Below are 18472 nucleotides of genomic sequence, written 5' to 3'. Positions count from 1 at the left end.
AGTTTTAGTTTTCTCCATCTTCTTAACCCTGTAGCTGCTCTGTACACTATGAAGATAATTCTGGATGAATAGACCAATAGAAACGCTCTAAATTACTTGAAATAACAAACTCTTATTTTACACTGACTTCCATTCAAAGAAAGAGCATTTTTGCTTTTTCCTATCACCATTTTGGAGATGTTTTTCATTGGACAGCAGCAACATGCTGTAATTTTTGTAGTGTATATATTTCTGTATTTACTAATATGAGGGACTATGCACCTAATGTTTTTATTCACCTTTACACCTGTGTTAATAATGATTTTATTTGATTTGATTTAAGTTGACCCAGGTGTGGTGCGGACACAGTGCCAAAAATTAGCACAACCATATTAATATCCATGGCTTTGCATGCTGTATTATTGTGATTATACCACAGTTCTGAAAGTCCTGATATTTATTAGTTGTTTTTTTTCTCAAAAACTACAACGTTTCCTTACATTCACCAAGAAACACAGTTTCAATCTGTAATTGACCACTGCTGCATTTAAACCCTGAGGGTCATACAGCTCCCTGTTCTTCTTTCCCCTTCCTTTCGTGCGTGTTTGGAGAGCTTAACTTTTTAATGTCAACTTTCAGTCAAGTGTATCCACCGACCAGCCTCTGTCACACACATATTTCTATCCTCTACATGCCATTCCTGAAACCCATTTCTAAGGCTTTAGACGTTGGGAGCCATTCAATCTCAATGTGCCACATGAAGCATTCATGCAAAATGTGCAATAAATTGAGCGAGTGAAACATGCTGATACTAAAAATGCTCACAGTTTCTGTCCTGTATGAGTGAAATGTGGAAGTAACAGCTTCTACTCTGCTGTGGGTCAGAGGGTTTCACAAAATATAGCAACACAACTGCTGAGTGTGTTTTAAAGCACATTGGAAAAAGGGGGGCAAGAAAAACATATCTTCAAAGTGTGAATTCTGGGAAGCATTAGATTTCATTAGTGCACTTACCCAACATACAGCACACAGGCACACAGTATAAACACAGCTGAGAGATCACAGAACATTTCTGTGGTCAATAATGGCAATAATGGCCTAAAAGCATTTTGTTACTGTAAGCACATCTCAGAATGAGGCAATTTGCAATAAGTAAAACCAAGAATACAGTGTTGAGTGTCGTATCAGATTACTACCACATACTCTCTCAAAGAGGCTCTAAAGCAGGTTGGTAATGCTATACTTTGTATCTTCAGCTCAGATTTCATGCCTCATCTTTACAGACTTTTTGTCAGAAGCTGTCAGTGATCTGACAACATACTGGGCCACTAAATTATCATAAAAATGTTTTCTGACTGTTGTTCTTATAACTCCATGGTTTTGCCCAGCATCCTTGTTTCTAAGGCAGCCAGAAGGTGAAGAGCACTGATGTAGAAGCATATGATTTTCCACACTTTAGAGGTACTAATTTGTACAAATGAGGAGATTCTACCATTTAATGTCTCAACTTCCCTTTTTTCATCACACAACAATTTATGTGAACAAGAGCTGGAGCGACGGTGGATATCTAAACAAAATTTTATGGGATCATGACCTGAAAATACTGATCTAAGACTAATATACACTTAATCTGTCAAGAATGACAAGCAAAACACATGAAGAAACACAGATTCTTCACAGATTTGTAGGGGAAAAAGCTAAAAAAAACAAAGACACAAAGAAATGTTTTTCTTCTTTAAACCGGTAAACTATGAATTATGGGGGAAAAAAGGGAAGAACCGAAAAGAGGAGGGAATAGATTGCCTCACTTTGGAATGACATCACATTACGGTTCAACTCACCATCTTTTAAAGCAGTCAGGCCATGCGGTGAGCACACTTGACAGCGCAAAGGAAAGTGGCAGGACATCCGGAGAGGAAAGCAGCACATCTGGATTTATTTTCACAGAGGTCCCGTCCAAAAAACAAAGGTACAGTGTTTGCATGTTTCATAGCTTTCACAGAACATACCTCAGAAAACTTTAACTACCATTATTTTACTGTAACATGAGAAAAAGTCTGTCCTTGATTCAGTCTGCGTTGGGCGAGAAAAATCAATCAGCGTGTATTCTATCATATAAATGACACCATCTCTATTACAAACATGCTTCTTTATGGAACCAAAAGTGGTTCTTCTATGGAATTGCTCAAAGAAACACCTTGATTTTTTTAGGAGTTTAATGCTGTAATACAACAATACTAAGGTCAAACATAGCAGGAGAAGGTGCTTTACACTTCACTGTGCTCTACTTGGTAGAATCTTAGTATCAGCTGTAATTGGCTGATCTGGTTACCAGGGGCAAGAGTATCCTGTTGCAATTTTAGAAATACACTGAATATAATACAAGAAGGAGTCAGAATCTGAACAAAGGCACATACAGAACTTTTTCATACACATGCGGCGGTGGGGAAAAACAATATGAGCTTTAATCATTTCAAGACTTGGCATGACAAGCCTTGGAACAACACTATGAGCTGTTATAATAAATTCCATGTGTGACTTGACTCTGTTCTGTCCTGTCTCAACTAAAAAGTTCTCTAACAAATGTGTATAAGCGGTTTTAGCCATGTCAACATCAGTGTTCATGAAACGTTAATTTTTCTTTGGTCTGTAGAGTTTCTGAGCTTGCATATGCACATACGTTATATGTCTAAATGTTTGTGGACACCCCTTCTAATGAATGCATTCAGCTATTTTAAGCTGCACCCATTGCTGGCACAGATGTATAATAGTTCACACATACAGCTTGTCTAGTCCCTGTAGAGAAGTACTGCCAACAGAATAAGACTCGCTGGAGCAGATCAATGAACCTGTTGGCACCATGCCTAATACCAGGCATGGGAAAGAGGGGTAAAAGGTCTCTAAGCATTGAGCTGTGAAGCAGTGAAAATGTGCTCTCTTTAATGATGGTGCTCCATTCAATACTTTTGGGATGAGGTAAGGTGGTGATCATCCAACATCCTGACCTCACTAACACTTTTGTTGCTGAATGCTTCACAGCAGTGCTCCAAAATCTAGTAGAAGGCTTTCTTCCCAGACAGAAGACAGTTACTCTAACAAAAGCAGGATATACTCTTTTCTAATATGCTTGATTTTGGAAGAAACAATGAATGAGCAGCATATTAGTGGGCATTGTTAGATGCGGGTTGACAGAGTGGTGCTGGAGGTGGTGTGAGTTTGATCCTACCCACACATGGTAGGTGAACTGACTATGCTTAATTGGGTGTGTGGTACCTCGCATTGGACTGCTGCCCAGTCCAGGATGTATTCCTGTCTTGTGACAAATGTTTCTGGGTAGGCTCTGGATCCAAAGAGACCATGCCCAGGAAGGAGCAGATAAGAACATGGACAAGTATAGAATGTTAGATGTTTGTCCAAGCTGTTGCTTTAAGAATTTCACCTTTAAACCAATTATTTGTTTTAAACTTTCCATCTACAATGACTCTAAAAGTCCATTAACTAATTTTAGTTTCACAATCCCTAAAAATTGGCTGCTAAACAAGTATGCTATTTTGTCACAGTCTATTCTAGTGTGGGGTTAGGGGTTATTTGCTAAGAAAAGATTAAGAAGCAAAAAAGGGATAATTATTGTATTATATGCTGTAAATACATGTACCTTGGCACACATCCACATCCTTCCTCCCACATCTCCATAACAATTGCCTCTCCATAGACTCAATAAGAGTTTCCCCTCTGGAGACAGGCTAATCAGGTTTCTCTGAAGAGCATGGAAATTACCCAAGAACTGTTGATGAGATACAAACTGTAAAACATGATATGATAAGAGTGGTGTTTCTAAAGACACTCAAGAGAAAAAAACACTCTTCTCTCTTTTCATCTCTTGACAGCGTCCAAATGGAGCCAGACGTCACAGGAACCACACCATCGATTTTTCCCACCAATCACACAAATGATACCGAGTGCCCTGAAACTGAGGCATGGGACTGGCTGCACACCATGCAGCCAGTCTACATGTATGTGATTTGTGTGCTAGGAATCATAGGAAATGTCTTTGTCCTGCTGGTCTTTTGCCTCCATAAGAAGGCCTGCACCGTGGCTGAGATCTACCTGGGGAACCTGGCTGCAGCTGACCTCCTCCTGATGTGCTGTCTGCCTTTCTGGGCAGTCAGCGTGGCCAACAGCTTTGAGTGGCAGTTTGGCTCCCTGATGTGTCGCTTGGTCAACACGGGCATCAAAATGAACATGTACTGTAGCGTCTACTTTCTGGTGCTGGTAAGTGCAGACCGTTACATAGCGCTGGTGCATGCTATGTCCCATGGGAGGATGCGGCGGCCCTGGTACGCCAAGCTCAGCTGTGTAGCTGTGTGGATTCTGGGGGTTCTCCTCAGCATCCCAACACTTAACTTCAGGACCGTAAAGTACGTTCCAGATGTTGGGGTATCAGCATGCATACTGCAATACCCCAGCCATGAGGCAGAAGTGGCCTGTAACATTCTGCTTATTCTGCTGGGCTTCATCATCCCCGTGTCCGTCATATCCTACTGCACCTGGAAAATCATAGTTGCCCTACGCAAGCAGGTAATAGACAGGTTCAATGCAGTAAATACAGAAAAGAAAGCCACAGTGCTGGTGCTAGCCGTTCTCGTGGTTTTTCTGTTCTGCTGGGTTCCTTTCCATCTGGTGACTGTTCTAGACCTCATGGTGCGATTCCAAGCACTGAGTGGATGCACACTGCAAACTGCCCTAGATATCTGTAATCAGATATTCACCTACCTAGCCCTAAGCAACAGTGTGCTCAATCCTATCCTTTATGTGATAGTTGGCAAGAACTTTAGAAAGAAAGTAAAGGAGCTCCTGGAGCAGATGACCCACCAAGGGACTAAAGTGAGCGGTTCAACAAGATCACAGCTGTCATCAACTCTGAAGACATTTGCCTGATCACAACCAAAAAACATGTTATTTGAGCTAATGGAGTTTTTGACCAAAGATGGAACGTGCCTTTGTTCATGTAGGTTGTGATATTTAACCACACTAAATGGACCAGATTCATAATGCTAACTGTAACCAGTATGTGGGACTGTGCTTTTGAGGAACTGTGGCCAGGAGCCATTTCAAATGTTGCTATTAATGGACCCTGAAAAGTGACCTTCCTCATCATTTAGCATGCTCTTACAACTGCAACTGCAATGTTTGCCTTGATGTTCAACACAAACAGATTTCAGTATTAACGAATAACGAAGAATCAAAAGGATGTAAAAAAAAATCTTATCTTAACCAACTCCTCTGAAAACAGTGCAGTGGGTTGAACCCTCAAACATTGATTTAACAGGTATACAGTATGTCTTTAATTTTACCTTCAAAAAGCGTTTAAAACAATATCATTCTGATTGGCTGAAGGATGTTCTTTGCCATTGTGAGATATTTATACACAGATACCACATACAATCAACTAAATTCTATATTAATGCCACAAATGATGAATAAATAACAATAGATGTTTATGAGGTATACTTTTAGGTAGATCATCTGATTATAAAAACTATTATTACTTATTATTATAATACTACTTATTATTATTATAGTTTTCATGCTGATACATTCCCCCAGAATTAGCAGCAATTTTCTCATGTAAGTAACAAACAGGTTGGGTTAAAGTGCACAGGGTACTTTAGTTATGGAGGTTTTGGGAACTGCTCTGTAATTAATGAACAGTATTAAGAACTAGTCAAGGCAGTACTTAGCATGATGAAGATTTTGGAAACTCACCCTTGAATGTGCCTTCAAAATATACTGGTTACTCAGGTGGGTGGGTGGGTGTGCATAATTTGTGAATGACTTGCATGTTTAACTAAACATGTTTATTATTCCAAAGTAAGACCATTTATTTTGCAGGTGCAATTTTGTGGGCCAGTGTTGTTATGGATATGCTACCAGTACATTCAAATGAGTGTAAGGAGCAGTAGTACTACATAGGATATCATGCAAATGTTAAAATGTGGAAATGTGTAACTAGGTCTCAACAGCACACTAAATCTGGTGTTTTATGAATCTGGTCCAGTATGTTTTGAAACACTCTGGAAATTAAAATGTACATATTTCAAATATCATCAAAGACATATACATACTAGTTTATAAAGATTATAAGTGTGTTACTATTATTGTTGTTGTGTAAATATGACTTTTGTGTGTAAGTAATATATGCAGTATGTAAGTTTAATATGTTAATTGCATAATAGGCTTCACTATGTACTATACTGAATGTGCTGTAATGATACACAGGAAATACACAGAACTCACAAAGCATCTGTGTATTTGTCCTGTTACTGCCCCTGGTTACCTGGGGCCACAAGGACATAATTGAACTGTAAATACTGTCAGGTTATTTAAGTGATAGTGTCTTATGTAAGTGGTCAGATCTGACTGGTGTCTAAGGCCCTATGTAAACAGGATCTGAAATGAAGTTTCCAGACAGCATTATTCACTCTGAGGCACTGAAACGATTTTCCAGCACTTTTAGGAAAACGATGGGTGGGTCAACTGCACAATGTGTCGCCGTCTACCCAGCGGTGACACAAACCGGGTTCTTTTACTGTGGCTTTTGAATAGCAGCCTCCTAAATCATGTGTTTTCCCAAAGCCTGCTGTCTGGCGAGACATGCTGTCAAAGCAGACGGTGGTGAGTTGCACACCCCCATGTGACCACAAGTTCCGCACTTGGCAATAAACAAGACTTTACCATTGTCTGTGGGTGGGTACTCAGAACCTGAAAACAACTTGTAATGTGTTCCTTTTGCTTTCAGTAAAGGTCTTTTTTTCATAAATCACAGATCTCAGTCTTTTATTAGTAACTGGAAGAATTTCTGAAAACAATAACTTTATGCCCGGAACTGCCTGTATAATTAGAGTCCCCCAGATTATGAAGTTCATATCCCAGCACTGTGGACGGAGCTGCAGGCCAAGTGCATTTGGTGCAGCTTGCAGGTCCTAAGGTTTCAATGAGTCGCTTTTCAAGGTTTAAAATTCTGAAAAGAAGCCATCTAAGAAAATGTACAGATATTTGTCTGGATAGCACACATCAAAATAAATACAAATAAACAAATACACAGTGGATGTTAGCATACCCAACTCCAAAGGACTCCTGGAGGAAGCCCTGTATTTATAATCACCATCCAATATCCTGTTTATCTAACAACCCTTTATTAAACTTCTGGTGAAACAGAATAAATCCATAAACTGTCTGGAGTGCACAGGAAAGGCCAGGAAACAAGTTCTTCTGACTGTTCTTCTAACCACCGCACAGTGTGAACAGCTTTACTGACAAACGACACGTTCCTCTTTTTCCAATGTTTAAAAGTGATTAACAGGCAAAATCACACTTACTGAGATAAATATAGAGGTCAATTTTTGTGACTGCTTATATTTGGTCAGTACTGGGCTACCAAAAACAGGAATAGGCTAGCATATTTCACCATATCACATATAGCCTGTGTGAACCATTGCCAGCTTGCGTTCTAGATAATTAAAGCAACATTTTGCAAGAATTGCCATCATAAGCTCCTGGGCCTCCACTACAGTTGGGGAATGTAATTCACCACTGTCATAAATACAAAGAGCTCCCACTAGTGAACAGCCATAATAATCAGTTTGTAGACAAGCTGTGAGATATAGAACCAGCATCTGAAGTGAAAGAATCACATGGACTGGGGCGGTAGAGTAATATTACAGGAATTTACACAAATATCACTTAAGTTCTCATGAGAGGTTTTGTGCCACTCCACTAAAGTTACATAATGCAGTAGCAGTGTTTCGAGCCCAATTTGTGGCGATGACAGAGACGCTATTCTTTCTATTACAGTCAGTGAACCATTAAAATCATTCTGAAGCTGTTGTTTTAAGGCACAGTTGCTATTATATGTTGCTTTAAATGTTGTGACCTGCACCATATGGACAAAAGTATTGGGACACCTACACATTACACCTACAGGAGCTCTTATGACATCCATGAAAGGTATTGATATGGAGTTGGTCCCCTTTGCAGCAGCAGGTTTGGAGATAGCAGCTCTGCAGTTAGTAGAGTGTTGGAGGCTTTTATGCACCATGCTCCTCAGTAACTTCATGTGGTTTGACACTTGAAGGCTGAGTTGCTGTGGTTCCTAAACACTTCCACTTTCAATAATACCACTCTCAATTGATAGTGGAATATCTAGAGGGAAGAAAGCAAGAAGATCCTATTACAGAATCATGCAGCAATCATGCTCGAATTCAGTGAGATCTTTAGAATGAGCCATTCTTTTACTAATGTCTGAAAACACTGCATGGCTAAGCACTTGATTTCATACACCTGTAGCAATGGGACTGAATGAAATACCCAAATTCAATGATTAAGAGCTGTGTCCCAATACTCTTGTCCATTTAGTGCACCTAAATAATTAGCTGGCTATGATTAGTGGACAAAACTCGTATTGTTGGCCCTCAAAGTGATGCATCCAATACTATGGGATATCTCTTAAACTCTTGCACAAACGCATTTCAACTACATACAGTCAGCGAGCCAGTCAAAGAATCCATTAGGCACACCGACTTCCCCTGAAACAATATAAAGCATTCACAACTGCCCGCCCTTCACAATACCTGAGTCCTGAAGACAAAAAATGGGCAGGAAGCAAATGTAAGATGAGACAAAGTAAAGTCATGTGACCCTTTTTCTTTCTATTGAAATACCTGTCTATCATGCCACAGGTGAAAGAGGCGCATGGCACTTAGAGGTGAGCAGTTATTCCAGTGTGAAGTCAGGCAAATAAAATTGACCATCTGTCGCCACCATTTGATGTCCATCAAAGCATCGTTTATTTAAAGAGTTCCAGCGCTACATTAGCAACCACATGCTGTCTTTCTCCTCCCTCTGATAAAGACAGGGGGCTTTGCTCTCTTCTATATTGCACTCAGGTTTTGGGCTTGATCTGGTGCACATCGCCGAGCTAAACCATTTCTTTCCATTCACAGCTGAATAACTCTTATAACACGATTTTGCAGCTTCACAGAACTCTTTAGATATTCAGTCAGTTCAGTTTGACACATATATATCTGTTCCCTGGAACAGCATTTGTGATGATTTTGAACACGACTGCAGGGCCATCCCTGGAGCTGTCTGACAGGGAGTTGCTGGAGTGTAACCATACAGAGGCCTGGGACTGGGTCTACTCCATTCAGCCAGCTTACATGTCCGTCATCTGTTTTCTGGGTGTGTTCGGCAATGTCTTTGTCCTCTCTGTGTTCTGCATCCACAAAGGGCACTGCTCTGTGGCGGACATCTATCTAGGGAATCTGGCTGCTGCAGATTTGCTCATGGTCTGCTGCCTTCCTTTCTGGGTCATCACGGTCGTCCACAAGTTCAACTGGTCATTCGGTGAGCCAATGTGCCAACTGGTCAGCCTTGTAATCGGCATGAATTACTACTGCAGCGTGATGTTTCTCACGATAGTCAGCCTAGATCGCTACCTAGTGCTAGCCAGGCCCATGTCCATGGGCAGGCGAAGAGGTGCCACCCAGGCCAAGGCCATCTGCATGGTGATCTGGCTTGCCGGATTTTTACTTAGCCTTCCCGCACTGCTCTTTCGCTCAGTGCAGTTTTTCCCCGATCTAGAGGCTGAGGCATGCTACATGGATTACCCTCATGAAGGCTGGAGGCTGCGCTACAACATGACGGTCAACGTGGTGGGCTTTCTAATCCCTGTTCCCCTGGTTTGCTACTGTAGCTACCACATCATCACGGCCCTCGGGGACAAGCAGGTTAGAAGGTGCTCGACTGTGACGACAGAGAGAAAGGCTGCTGTCTTGGTGCTCGTTGTCCTGTCCGTTTTCGTTCTCTGCTGGCTGCCTTTTCAAATTTTTATGTTTCTAGACACCCTTTATTACTTCAATGTTATCTCTGGTTGTCTCTGGATCAATGGTCTAGACATAGGAACCCAGCTATCAACCTACCTTGGTTATAGCAACAGCTCTCTCAACCCCTTTCTGTACGTGATAGTAGGAAAGCACTTTAGGCAAAGGGCTAAAGGACTTTTTGTACAGATTCTGAACTGTGGGAGTCAAGGAGTCTCTCCTGCTTACAAAATCAACTCAAGTCTGAGATACACAGAGTCCACCAGAGTGTAAGCAGATGTTGATAGAGATGCAGTGATTCCACAGTGCCCTCTGCTGTTATATGAATGTAATTACTAGTGAACTGGTCTTCTCTTCACTGACTGTTCATGCATCTATCACTGTGAGATTATGTAAGAAATATAATGTGGTTCTTTTGCATTAGCATGATCTTTTGATCTGTTGGTGTGGTCAGTTGAGAATAAATGCAGCCCTAATATTCCTTAAATATATAATAATATACTCAGATACACAGATATACACAGCTAACAGCTATGTAGACATGCACAGTAAACGCACAGACAGTACTTAACACTTTAAAAAGTGACTGCAATGCTATTACACATGTTTTCACAGATATTGTCATGAATCTGATAATCCAGATTCCAAATAGTCCATTTGCTACCCATCTTAATAGGGCATATGGTATAATGCATGTTATTTGATATACCATATGTGTCAATTCAACTAGTTTACCAGTATAAACATTTCCTTTTCTTCACTGTATTGGAGGTGTAGAGCTGAATAAAACTGTAATACGGGGAATATAGTCTAAAACAGTTTGCCAGTAAACTTGTAGCATGAATGATTGTGTCTCAGTCAGATCTGTTTTACAGTTTCTGTGTTATTGCTATTTAACCTAACTTAAATACACATTTCTGAATCAGTATGAAGTAATTATTACTAAAGTGCAGTTAATATTAATGATACAGAATTTGTATTGTACATTGACTGTAGATATAACCTATTATAAGCTATAATATAATATTATATATAGATATAAGCTATTTATTCACAGGAATATCACTTTTCTTGCACTATTTAGATTTGTTTTGTAGCTAAGGTAGCTTTTGTTGCTCTCTCCCTTTTTTGTTGCCACCTCATTTCTCAGCCATGCTCCTAATCTTCCCAATGATAAGATCTTTACAATGCTGTTAAACTGCCTGTAATACATTACAGTCTTTGCTGTTTGTTTAATAAAGCATTCCAAAAATGCTATCCTTTGTCTGCGTGTTGGATTCATCATACATTTACAGATTTTCATCTCTGTAATGTTTCTCAAAACAAACACTTATATCCACCAAAGGTCTAAAGAAACTTTTCTCATGCATTTTCTCACAATTATCTTAATTCACTATGTTTGATGCATAATTTAATGGGGAACTGTGCAAAGCCCTGAACTATAAACAAGATAGCACTTCAGACTTGTATGAGTGGAGGAATGCAGCTTTGTACACACTGCTGCTTGCTGTCTGCTTTGACTCTGTTCGCTCAGTTAGAGGGGGCTTTAGAGGGAGTGAAATCTGGAAGGCACAGCATGATACGTTCGGCAGTGTAGATTTTTGTGGATAACAGCAGAAGCAGTTAAAGCAGTCCAGAGGGTCCAAAATTAAAACATACTTACAAGGTGAGCACTTTTTATTCTTATTTACATCTTATTATTTAAGAAAAAATGACTAATAAAGCTGAGGATAATACTGCTGATAATACAGTAAACTGATTGCATACATTACAGTATCTTTATTTAATACATTTACAACAACATGTTATGTAACTGCTTGACCTCTTAATGCAGAAAGGCGTATTGCACACTAAGGTGTGATATTGAGTAACTACAAGGACTTCCGTGCAAGCTGGCGGGGTTATTCTTTAGTAATAGAAGTTTGTAATGATCCAGGCCATAGGCTGTTTAAATGGTGTGCACCTTACAAGTTGCGTTCATATCTCAACAGGATGGATCTTGAACAGCTTGTGTCTCTGGCAACACCTCAGTTGCAAAATATGACAGATTCTCATATGCTGTTCAACTCATCGGACTGGAAATTAGTTTACGCCATCGTACCTCCATACATCTTCATTCTGTGCTTGACTGGAATTCTAGGCAACATGTTTGTTTTGTTAGTATTCTTCCTGCAGAGGAGCCACTGGACCTTACCCGAGATCTACCTGGGTAACCTGGCTCTAGCTGATCTGATCCTGCTATCTAGTCTGCCATTCTGGGCCATGAACATTCTCAATTACTTCTACTGGCCATATGGAGAGTTTTTATGTAAGATGGTCAACCTGGCCATCATTGTCAACATGTACGCTAGCATTTACATGCTGGTGATGGTGAACATAGACCGCTACCTTGCGCTGGTGCTGACGATGAAAGCAAGGTGGTTGAGGAGGAGACGCAATGCAAAAATTATTTGCTTTTGGCTCTGGCTCTTCGGACTGGCCATGGGAATACCTACTCTGATTTACCGGACAGTGAAGTCTACCCCCTCCCAGGCACCAGCCTGTGTTATTGACTACCCTTCAGACTCCTACAGGTTGGCCCACAGCATCCAGCTGAACCTGTTGGGCTTTGCCCTGCCTCTTCTGGCTATTGTGTTTTGTAGCTGCAATATTGTGCAAGCCCTGCGGAAGAGAAGGGAAAATATGAACTTCCCAGATGGAAATGGCCGGAAGGCCACAGTGCTGGTGTGTGCCGTGACCCTGCTGTTCCTTATTTGCTGGGGTCCGTTCCACATCATTACCTTCCTGGACATGCTCTGTGATTTCCACATCTTGGACGCAACGTGGTACCACACCTTAGACATCGGACACCAGTTTTCCACCTACTTTGCATTTCTAAACAGCTGCTTTAACCCGTTGCTGTATGTATGTACAGGCCGCTACTTCAGGAGGAAAGTTAGTGAAATCTATAAGAGGAGAAGAAGCTCGGTTGCATCTGTGGTCACCACCCTGCAGCGCTCAGTCGCATCAACCTACATCCAAAAGAATGATCAAATCAAACCAGTCATACTGTAGGATTAGTCATACAGCATGCATTACTATACTATTGCTATATATGGACATGGAAGCTTATACTGTTGGATCTCAATGAGCATTATATTAAAAATACCAGACAGAATTAATACAGCACTGAAAATGTACACACCAAGTTCAAGCACACCGAGTTCTTTGTGACTCAAACAATGTTAGGCATTAATAGCAACTTGTGTGGCTTGGCCATATGCATGTGAAGGGATATTTGTGAGCTGTATAAACAGTTACCCTACTCTGCAGTCGAGGCAGTCCCTGCAGCTCACTCCTTAACGTCTTCCTGCTCAGTGTTAACCCCCTGAACATACTGTGTATTACAGTTGAAGGTAAGCTGAGAAGGCTACAACACTTCTTAAGTTTCATTATGTATTATCAATGATGTATATTTGTTATACAAGTAAAAGTAGATACCAAAAGATTTTACTCTGTAAGAGTAAAAGATTTAGGTCAAAAACTCAACAAGTGGCCCATAGAGTGCCATAGTACATCTAGCATTGGTCAGCATAGAACTGAAGCTGCTGTTTTTGTCATTTTTAGCTATTTTGGTCTAAAGTAATATGTGAAATATATGCTTGCTAATACGCCCAAACGTAGTCAATAAAATAAAATGTAATAAAATAAAACTCAGCAAATGAACTGGGAACTAAAAATAACAGGTGAAAATGGAGCAAAAAGATCCCTTTCCTGAGTAGACGTGAACGTGTTATCAGAAAAGTCCAGATCCAACATAATGTGTCTTACCTACATGAAACTGAGAAAATATTGTTACCGACCAAATGTTAACTTAAGTATTAAGTATTTTTGTGTTGAACTTTTTTTTTTTTAATTTAAATTTAGTGTTGCAGTGTTGCAATGTAGTGTTTCTGTCTTTGCTTTAAAAAGAGCAATTGGTGCTAGCTTTTATGGTTCCATAGCAAAAACATACAGCAGATTGTATTTATTCTCTGCATTTTTTGGCAACAAATGATCTAAAGCTACCTTTTGCTGGAGCTGCAGGTCAAGTTTCCTCTCCGGCTTCATTAGAGATCAAGTTCACATCAGTGACAAAAAACAGTACATGCTGTTTTTGTAGTGGAGCAGTGAGACAGCTACACATAAAAGAACCTGCGAGGGCTATAGGGCTGAGATTAAGCAGACCTCAGATACAGACTGTTAACACAGGAATGGGAGCCTGATTCTGTGTTGAAGTACTAAGTCACCCGTTTGTTCTTTCTTTCCTACTTTTCAGTACCACTTCCCCACAGTTTTAGCTAAAACACTCCTTTTAGCTAAAACACTCTTACAGGGGTAGGCTTTAGTCATAGAATTTAGCCTAGGCTCATATTACTCAACGTAGAATAATGAGACTAACTTGCATTGCATCTAAAACTATTCACGATTGAGGTATCGGTTTCTTTCAAGAGTATACGCTTACAAAGTCACTGATCAATACTGTGCGGATCTGAATCTTTGTAAACAAATGAATGTGTTTCTATCTAACAGTGAACTCTCTTGACTACCGGTACAGGACAAATCAAAACTTTGGCAACTAAAACTGAGCTAAGCTGTTCTACTGATTACTGACATTTAATATTTGTTTGGAGAATTCCATTTATTAAAAACAGTCCTAAAACATTATAGCAAAACAGTGTTAGACAATTTAAATAATTAATTAAAACTATATAAATTCATAGAAAACTATATTAATAAACTAACTAACTAACTAACTAACTGACTAACGCTGCTAGTGTATCTAGCCTGCTAATTCATTATATTAGCCTTAACAAGCCTAAGGCTAGGATATGGAAATTGTTTATGTCCAAAACAGTCACTGTTGGTTTAACTGTCATCCCTGAAATAAAATAAATATAACCCACTTTTATCATTTTTCTTTGTCTTTGAATCTAGTCACAGGCAGTAAGATGAGTCCACTGTTCCCTGGGTTGTCCTCCTGGCACATGTATGGATTCTGACATATCTGAAATGCCAAAATATCATATAAGAAAATGGTCTTGGTTAACTTGCTCCCAGATATCCTTATCAGTGCGTGTTAGGAAGTAAATTGAGTTACTTACTTCTTTCAAGTAAAAGTCTGAAAATACAAAAAAAGAAAATATATCATTTCTATTCTGAAGCGCTATTTATCTTATATATGTTTTACAACACACAATTTAACAAACTTGTAATGGAAAAAATAAAGGTTACATTAAATATAAAGAATAATGATGTTTCCATTGTGATGTGCCCCGAATAGCATAAAATACATATTTCTTTGTGAGAAAAGTTTTTTTAGATAAACCAAGTATGGAGTAATAGGTAACATTGCTCTGTTAATAAATGGAATGTTTAATTGTACACTAACCCTCTTTTGTTTGATTGTTTTTATAGTTTGATACTACATTTTTAGATGTTCCTTTTTATTACAAAGATGTAAAATACTTGTGTTATATTATGCCACAGGAAATCAGCAGAAACATCACTGTGTTTGAGGTTTTACTTGACTGAAATACTGTATTTTATAGTAAACATCTGAAGTAAGTCCACACAGTGGATCTGTCAGTTTTTCTCTTTTCCAGTAGATTTTTGTCCCTTTACTTTCCAAACTGTTCTGCCTAACTCATCAAGTGGAGCTGAGCCTCTGCTCAGCTTGACAGCTTGTCTGCAATATCTACAATATGGAAAATAGTCAGTCATGCGTTTTTACATTGAAATTCTAATTTGACCGCAATCAGTGTGATCTGTTACAGAGTATCAGGGTTGGTCTAGAGTGACTCCTCTGTGTCTGTTTGGGTGGGACTTTTTCCTTCCCTGTAAGGCAGAGTATGTCTGTGCACATGTAAGTATGTATGTTTCCTTATTTGTTTGAATAGGAATTCTATGTTTAAACCTATGCTATTATTTATTTATTTATTTAGATTACTTTATATGTTGTGTGGGTTTATACAGTTAACCACAAAGGAATACATTCCACTATCATTGCATTAAGAACAACAGGCCCAAACTCTGGCCTTGACCACACACCATGACGGTTAACTTAAATGTTGTACTGGCAAATTAAAACATTTTTTTCATAGTCAGTTTTAGTTTTGTAAAAAAAAAAACAGAACAATTACATGTCACATTTTAAATTGGCAAATTACCAACATTGATGATATATTATTGTGTATTATTTTTATCTTAGGTAAATGTGTTGTGCTGTAGAGTACGATTACACTCACAAGAGTTTTCTCATGACTAATACTGTGCTCAGATCCTGTGTGCACAGAGAGTGAGTCAGCTTACCCACTAGGCTAGGCATAACCCTACTCCCCACTATACAGGAAGTGGCTGCATGCTGTAATACTCCCAGGACCATTTTAATCCATGCTTGACAGAACCTTTCTGAGGGTGAGCTCAAAAACAGACCAGAAAGTTGAAGAACTACGTTTGTGTGACAGTTCATAAAGAATTATGGTTATTTCCGTTAAATTATACACCGAATATCAGGTGACCCTGCCTTTGCCTAGAGAGTAAAATGTGCTTACTGTATGTCATCATTTATTTATTTGCATCAGATGAATTTGCATAGCCAGCTACACCTACTCACGGCACAATATCTCACCAGCAACACTACCTGAATGATTATTATTCAAAGCCTTTTTAGCCGCATGAACTCCTGTTGAGCCAGCATGGCATTGGAAAATTCTACGAACCAGACGTATTCTTTGTGCACATTCAATGACACTGTGGACGCCAATATGTACCCAACTGCCTACTCTTTGTTTTTCATCCTTGGACTTCCAGGTAACTGCCTATCCTTGTACGTTGCTGGGGTGCTAATGCGGAGAGGGAACAGTCTGGCCGTGTATTTGGTCAACCTGTCAGTGTCCGACCTGCTCTACACCATCAGCCTGCCTGTATGGATCATGCTAGCGCAGAAGCAGACAGTGGATGATACCCTCTGCAGCCTTGTCGATGTGATCATGTACAACAGCTTCTATGTGGGATCAGGCCTGTTGTGCTGTATCTCTATGGATCGGTACCTTGCTGTGGTCTTCCCTCTGCACTTTGCTACAGCGCATAAGGTGCGGACGGCAGCACTGGTGAGCACGCTGGTATGGCTGATGGAGATCTTTCTGCATGCAGGCCTGCTGGCGTACACAGGGGACCTGCAGAATTTCTCATCCGCACGTCTGTGTGCCGTGAACAAATCCATGAGCGCAAAGCATGCCCACATGGCTATAATTCGAGTGGTGCTGGGATTTCTCGTGCCTGTGCTCTTGATGTCTTTCTGTTTCCAGCAGATAATCATGTCTCTCCGGGCAAGCACTTCCACAGTGGCCAGTGAGCGCAAAAAGATCCGCAACCTGCTCCTGCTTCTCTTACTCGTCTACATGGTGTCTTTCGCCCCTTTCCAATTCGTCATGTTCCTCAGAGGCCTGTTGGAGCCTGACAACTGCAGGACTGCCAGAAGTCTGAGAGACTACTATATGGTGTTTGTGGCAACCACGACAATTAACAGTGTGGCAGATCCGGTTGTTTACTGCTTGATGAGCGAGAGTGCAAAGACAGAGATAAAAAGGGTTCTTAGTAACTGTGAGGATAAATTCAGCAAAGTCGCATCCCGAATTAAGTCTTCATCGTCCACTACAGCATAAATGCAATTCCAGTGCTTTTTGTGTGTGTATGAGTGTTTGGAAAAGTTCCTGTCTTTTACATGATCATTTAATCTATCTTAACACCCCATTTTAATGGTAGCTTCTTTTCCCTGTTGTGAAACCTCCTTTTGATTGTTTGACCTGGCTTTTGACAATCACATTTATTTTGTACAGTAATATTGTACAGCTTACTGCCAAACCACACACAGCCTGATCTCAGACTTTCCTGTACTTTTATCTGTATTATTTATATATCAGGACTCAAACTGTTTAAGGACAGTGATGAGTTCGAACGAACGGATGGGGGTTGTGTACAGCATATAAAGTACTATATATAGTACCAACATCCTGACACCATGCTTTTGCTGCTGACTGCAATTAAGTCTTTACAGCAGTGCACCAAAATCTAGTAGAAAGCCATCTCTGGACAGTCAAGACAGTTAGTCCAACAAAAGAAGCATACACTCTTTTTTAATACTCTTAATTTCGGAAGAAACAGGGAATGAGCAGTTGTCCCAATACTTTTGTCCATTTAGTACCCATTCTTTTGTGATCCTTTGCAACCTGTTTATTTGACATGGACACAATTCTTGATACATGAGGTGAAACTTGGATCATTGTTCATCTCAAATATGGATCCAATATCAGTAACTGACATCACAACCTATGACACTTCATGGTCAGATGAGAACTTTACTCAAAGGGCATGAAACGAAAGTGTGGTAGTTTTACATAGGGAAATGACCTCTATCCTTTTTGTTTTACTGGGTGGATGACGTCTGTGAACATCCCCCTCAAATCAAGCCCCAGTTATATTGTCTTATTGCCAGTCATGGCGTCTCAGTAATGAACATTCCAGTACATCCGTAATCCGTAATGTGCTCCATTTTCAGTGTATTTATTGTGTTCCCACATTTATGGCTGCTA

At 39.9% G+C, this 18472-nt stretch overlaps 4 protein-coding genes across 4 annotated transcripts; all 4 read left to right on the top strand.

Annotated features, from left to right (window-relative positions):
- Window positions 1-1855: 1855 nt before the first annotated feature.
- On the top strand, window positions 1856-6799 carry bdkrb2 (bradykinin receptor B2). The gene is made up of 2 exons (XM_072690328.1): window positions 1856-1948; window positions 3867-6799. Exon 2 carries the CDS (start codon window positions 3874-3876, stop codon window positions 4915-4917), a length of 1044 nt encoding a protein of 347 aa, XP_072546429.1. The 5' UTR covers window positions 1856-1948; window positions 3867-3873; the 3' UTR covers window positions 4918-6799.
- A 2287-nt stretch (window positions 6800-9086) lies between these two features.
- LOC140564707 (B2 bradykinin receptor-like) lies at window positions 9087-10133 on the top strand. The gene has a single exon (XM_072690327.1). The coding sequence runs from the start codon at window positions 9087-9089 to the stop codon at window positions 10131-10133; it is 1047 nt and encodes a 348-aa protein (XP_072546428.1).
- A 1719-nt stretch (window positions 10134-11852) lies between these two features.
- Window positions 11853-12914, top strand: bdkrb1 (bradykinin receptor B1). Its single transcript, XM_072690326.1, has one exon. The coding sequence runs from the start codon at window positions 11853-11855 to the stop codon at window positions 12912-12914; it is 1062 nt and encodes a 353-aa protein (XP_072546427.1).
- A 3812-nt stretch (window positions 12915-16726) lies between these two features.
- Window positions 16727-17545, top strand: LOC140564609 (G-protein coupled receptor 4-like). Its single transcript, XM_072690204.1, has one exon. The coding sequence runs from the start codon at window positions 16727-16729 to the stop codon at window positions 17543-17545; it is 819 nt and encodes a 272-aa protein (XP_072546305.1).
- Window positions 17546-18472: the final 927 nt, after the last annotated feature.

This window comes from Salminus brasiliensis, chromosome 10 (genome assembly GCF_030463535.1).
Source record: "Salminus brasiliensis chromosome 10, fSalBra1.hap2, whole genome shotgun sequence".
NCBI classification, from domain to species: Eukaryota; Metazoa; Chordata; class Actinopteri; order Characiformes; family Bryconidae; genus Salminus; species Salminus brasiliensis.
This window is presented reverse-complemented; position numbering and strand designations above follow the sequence as displayed.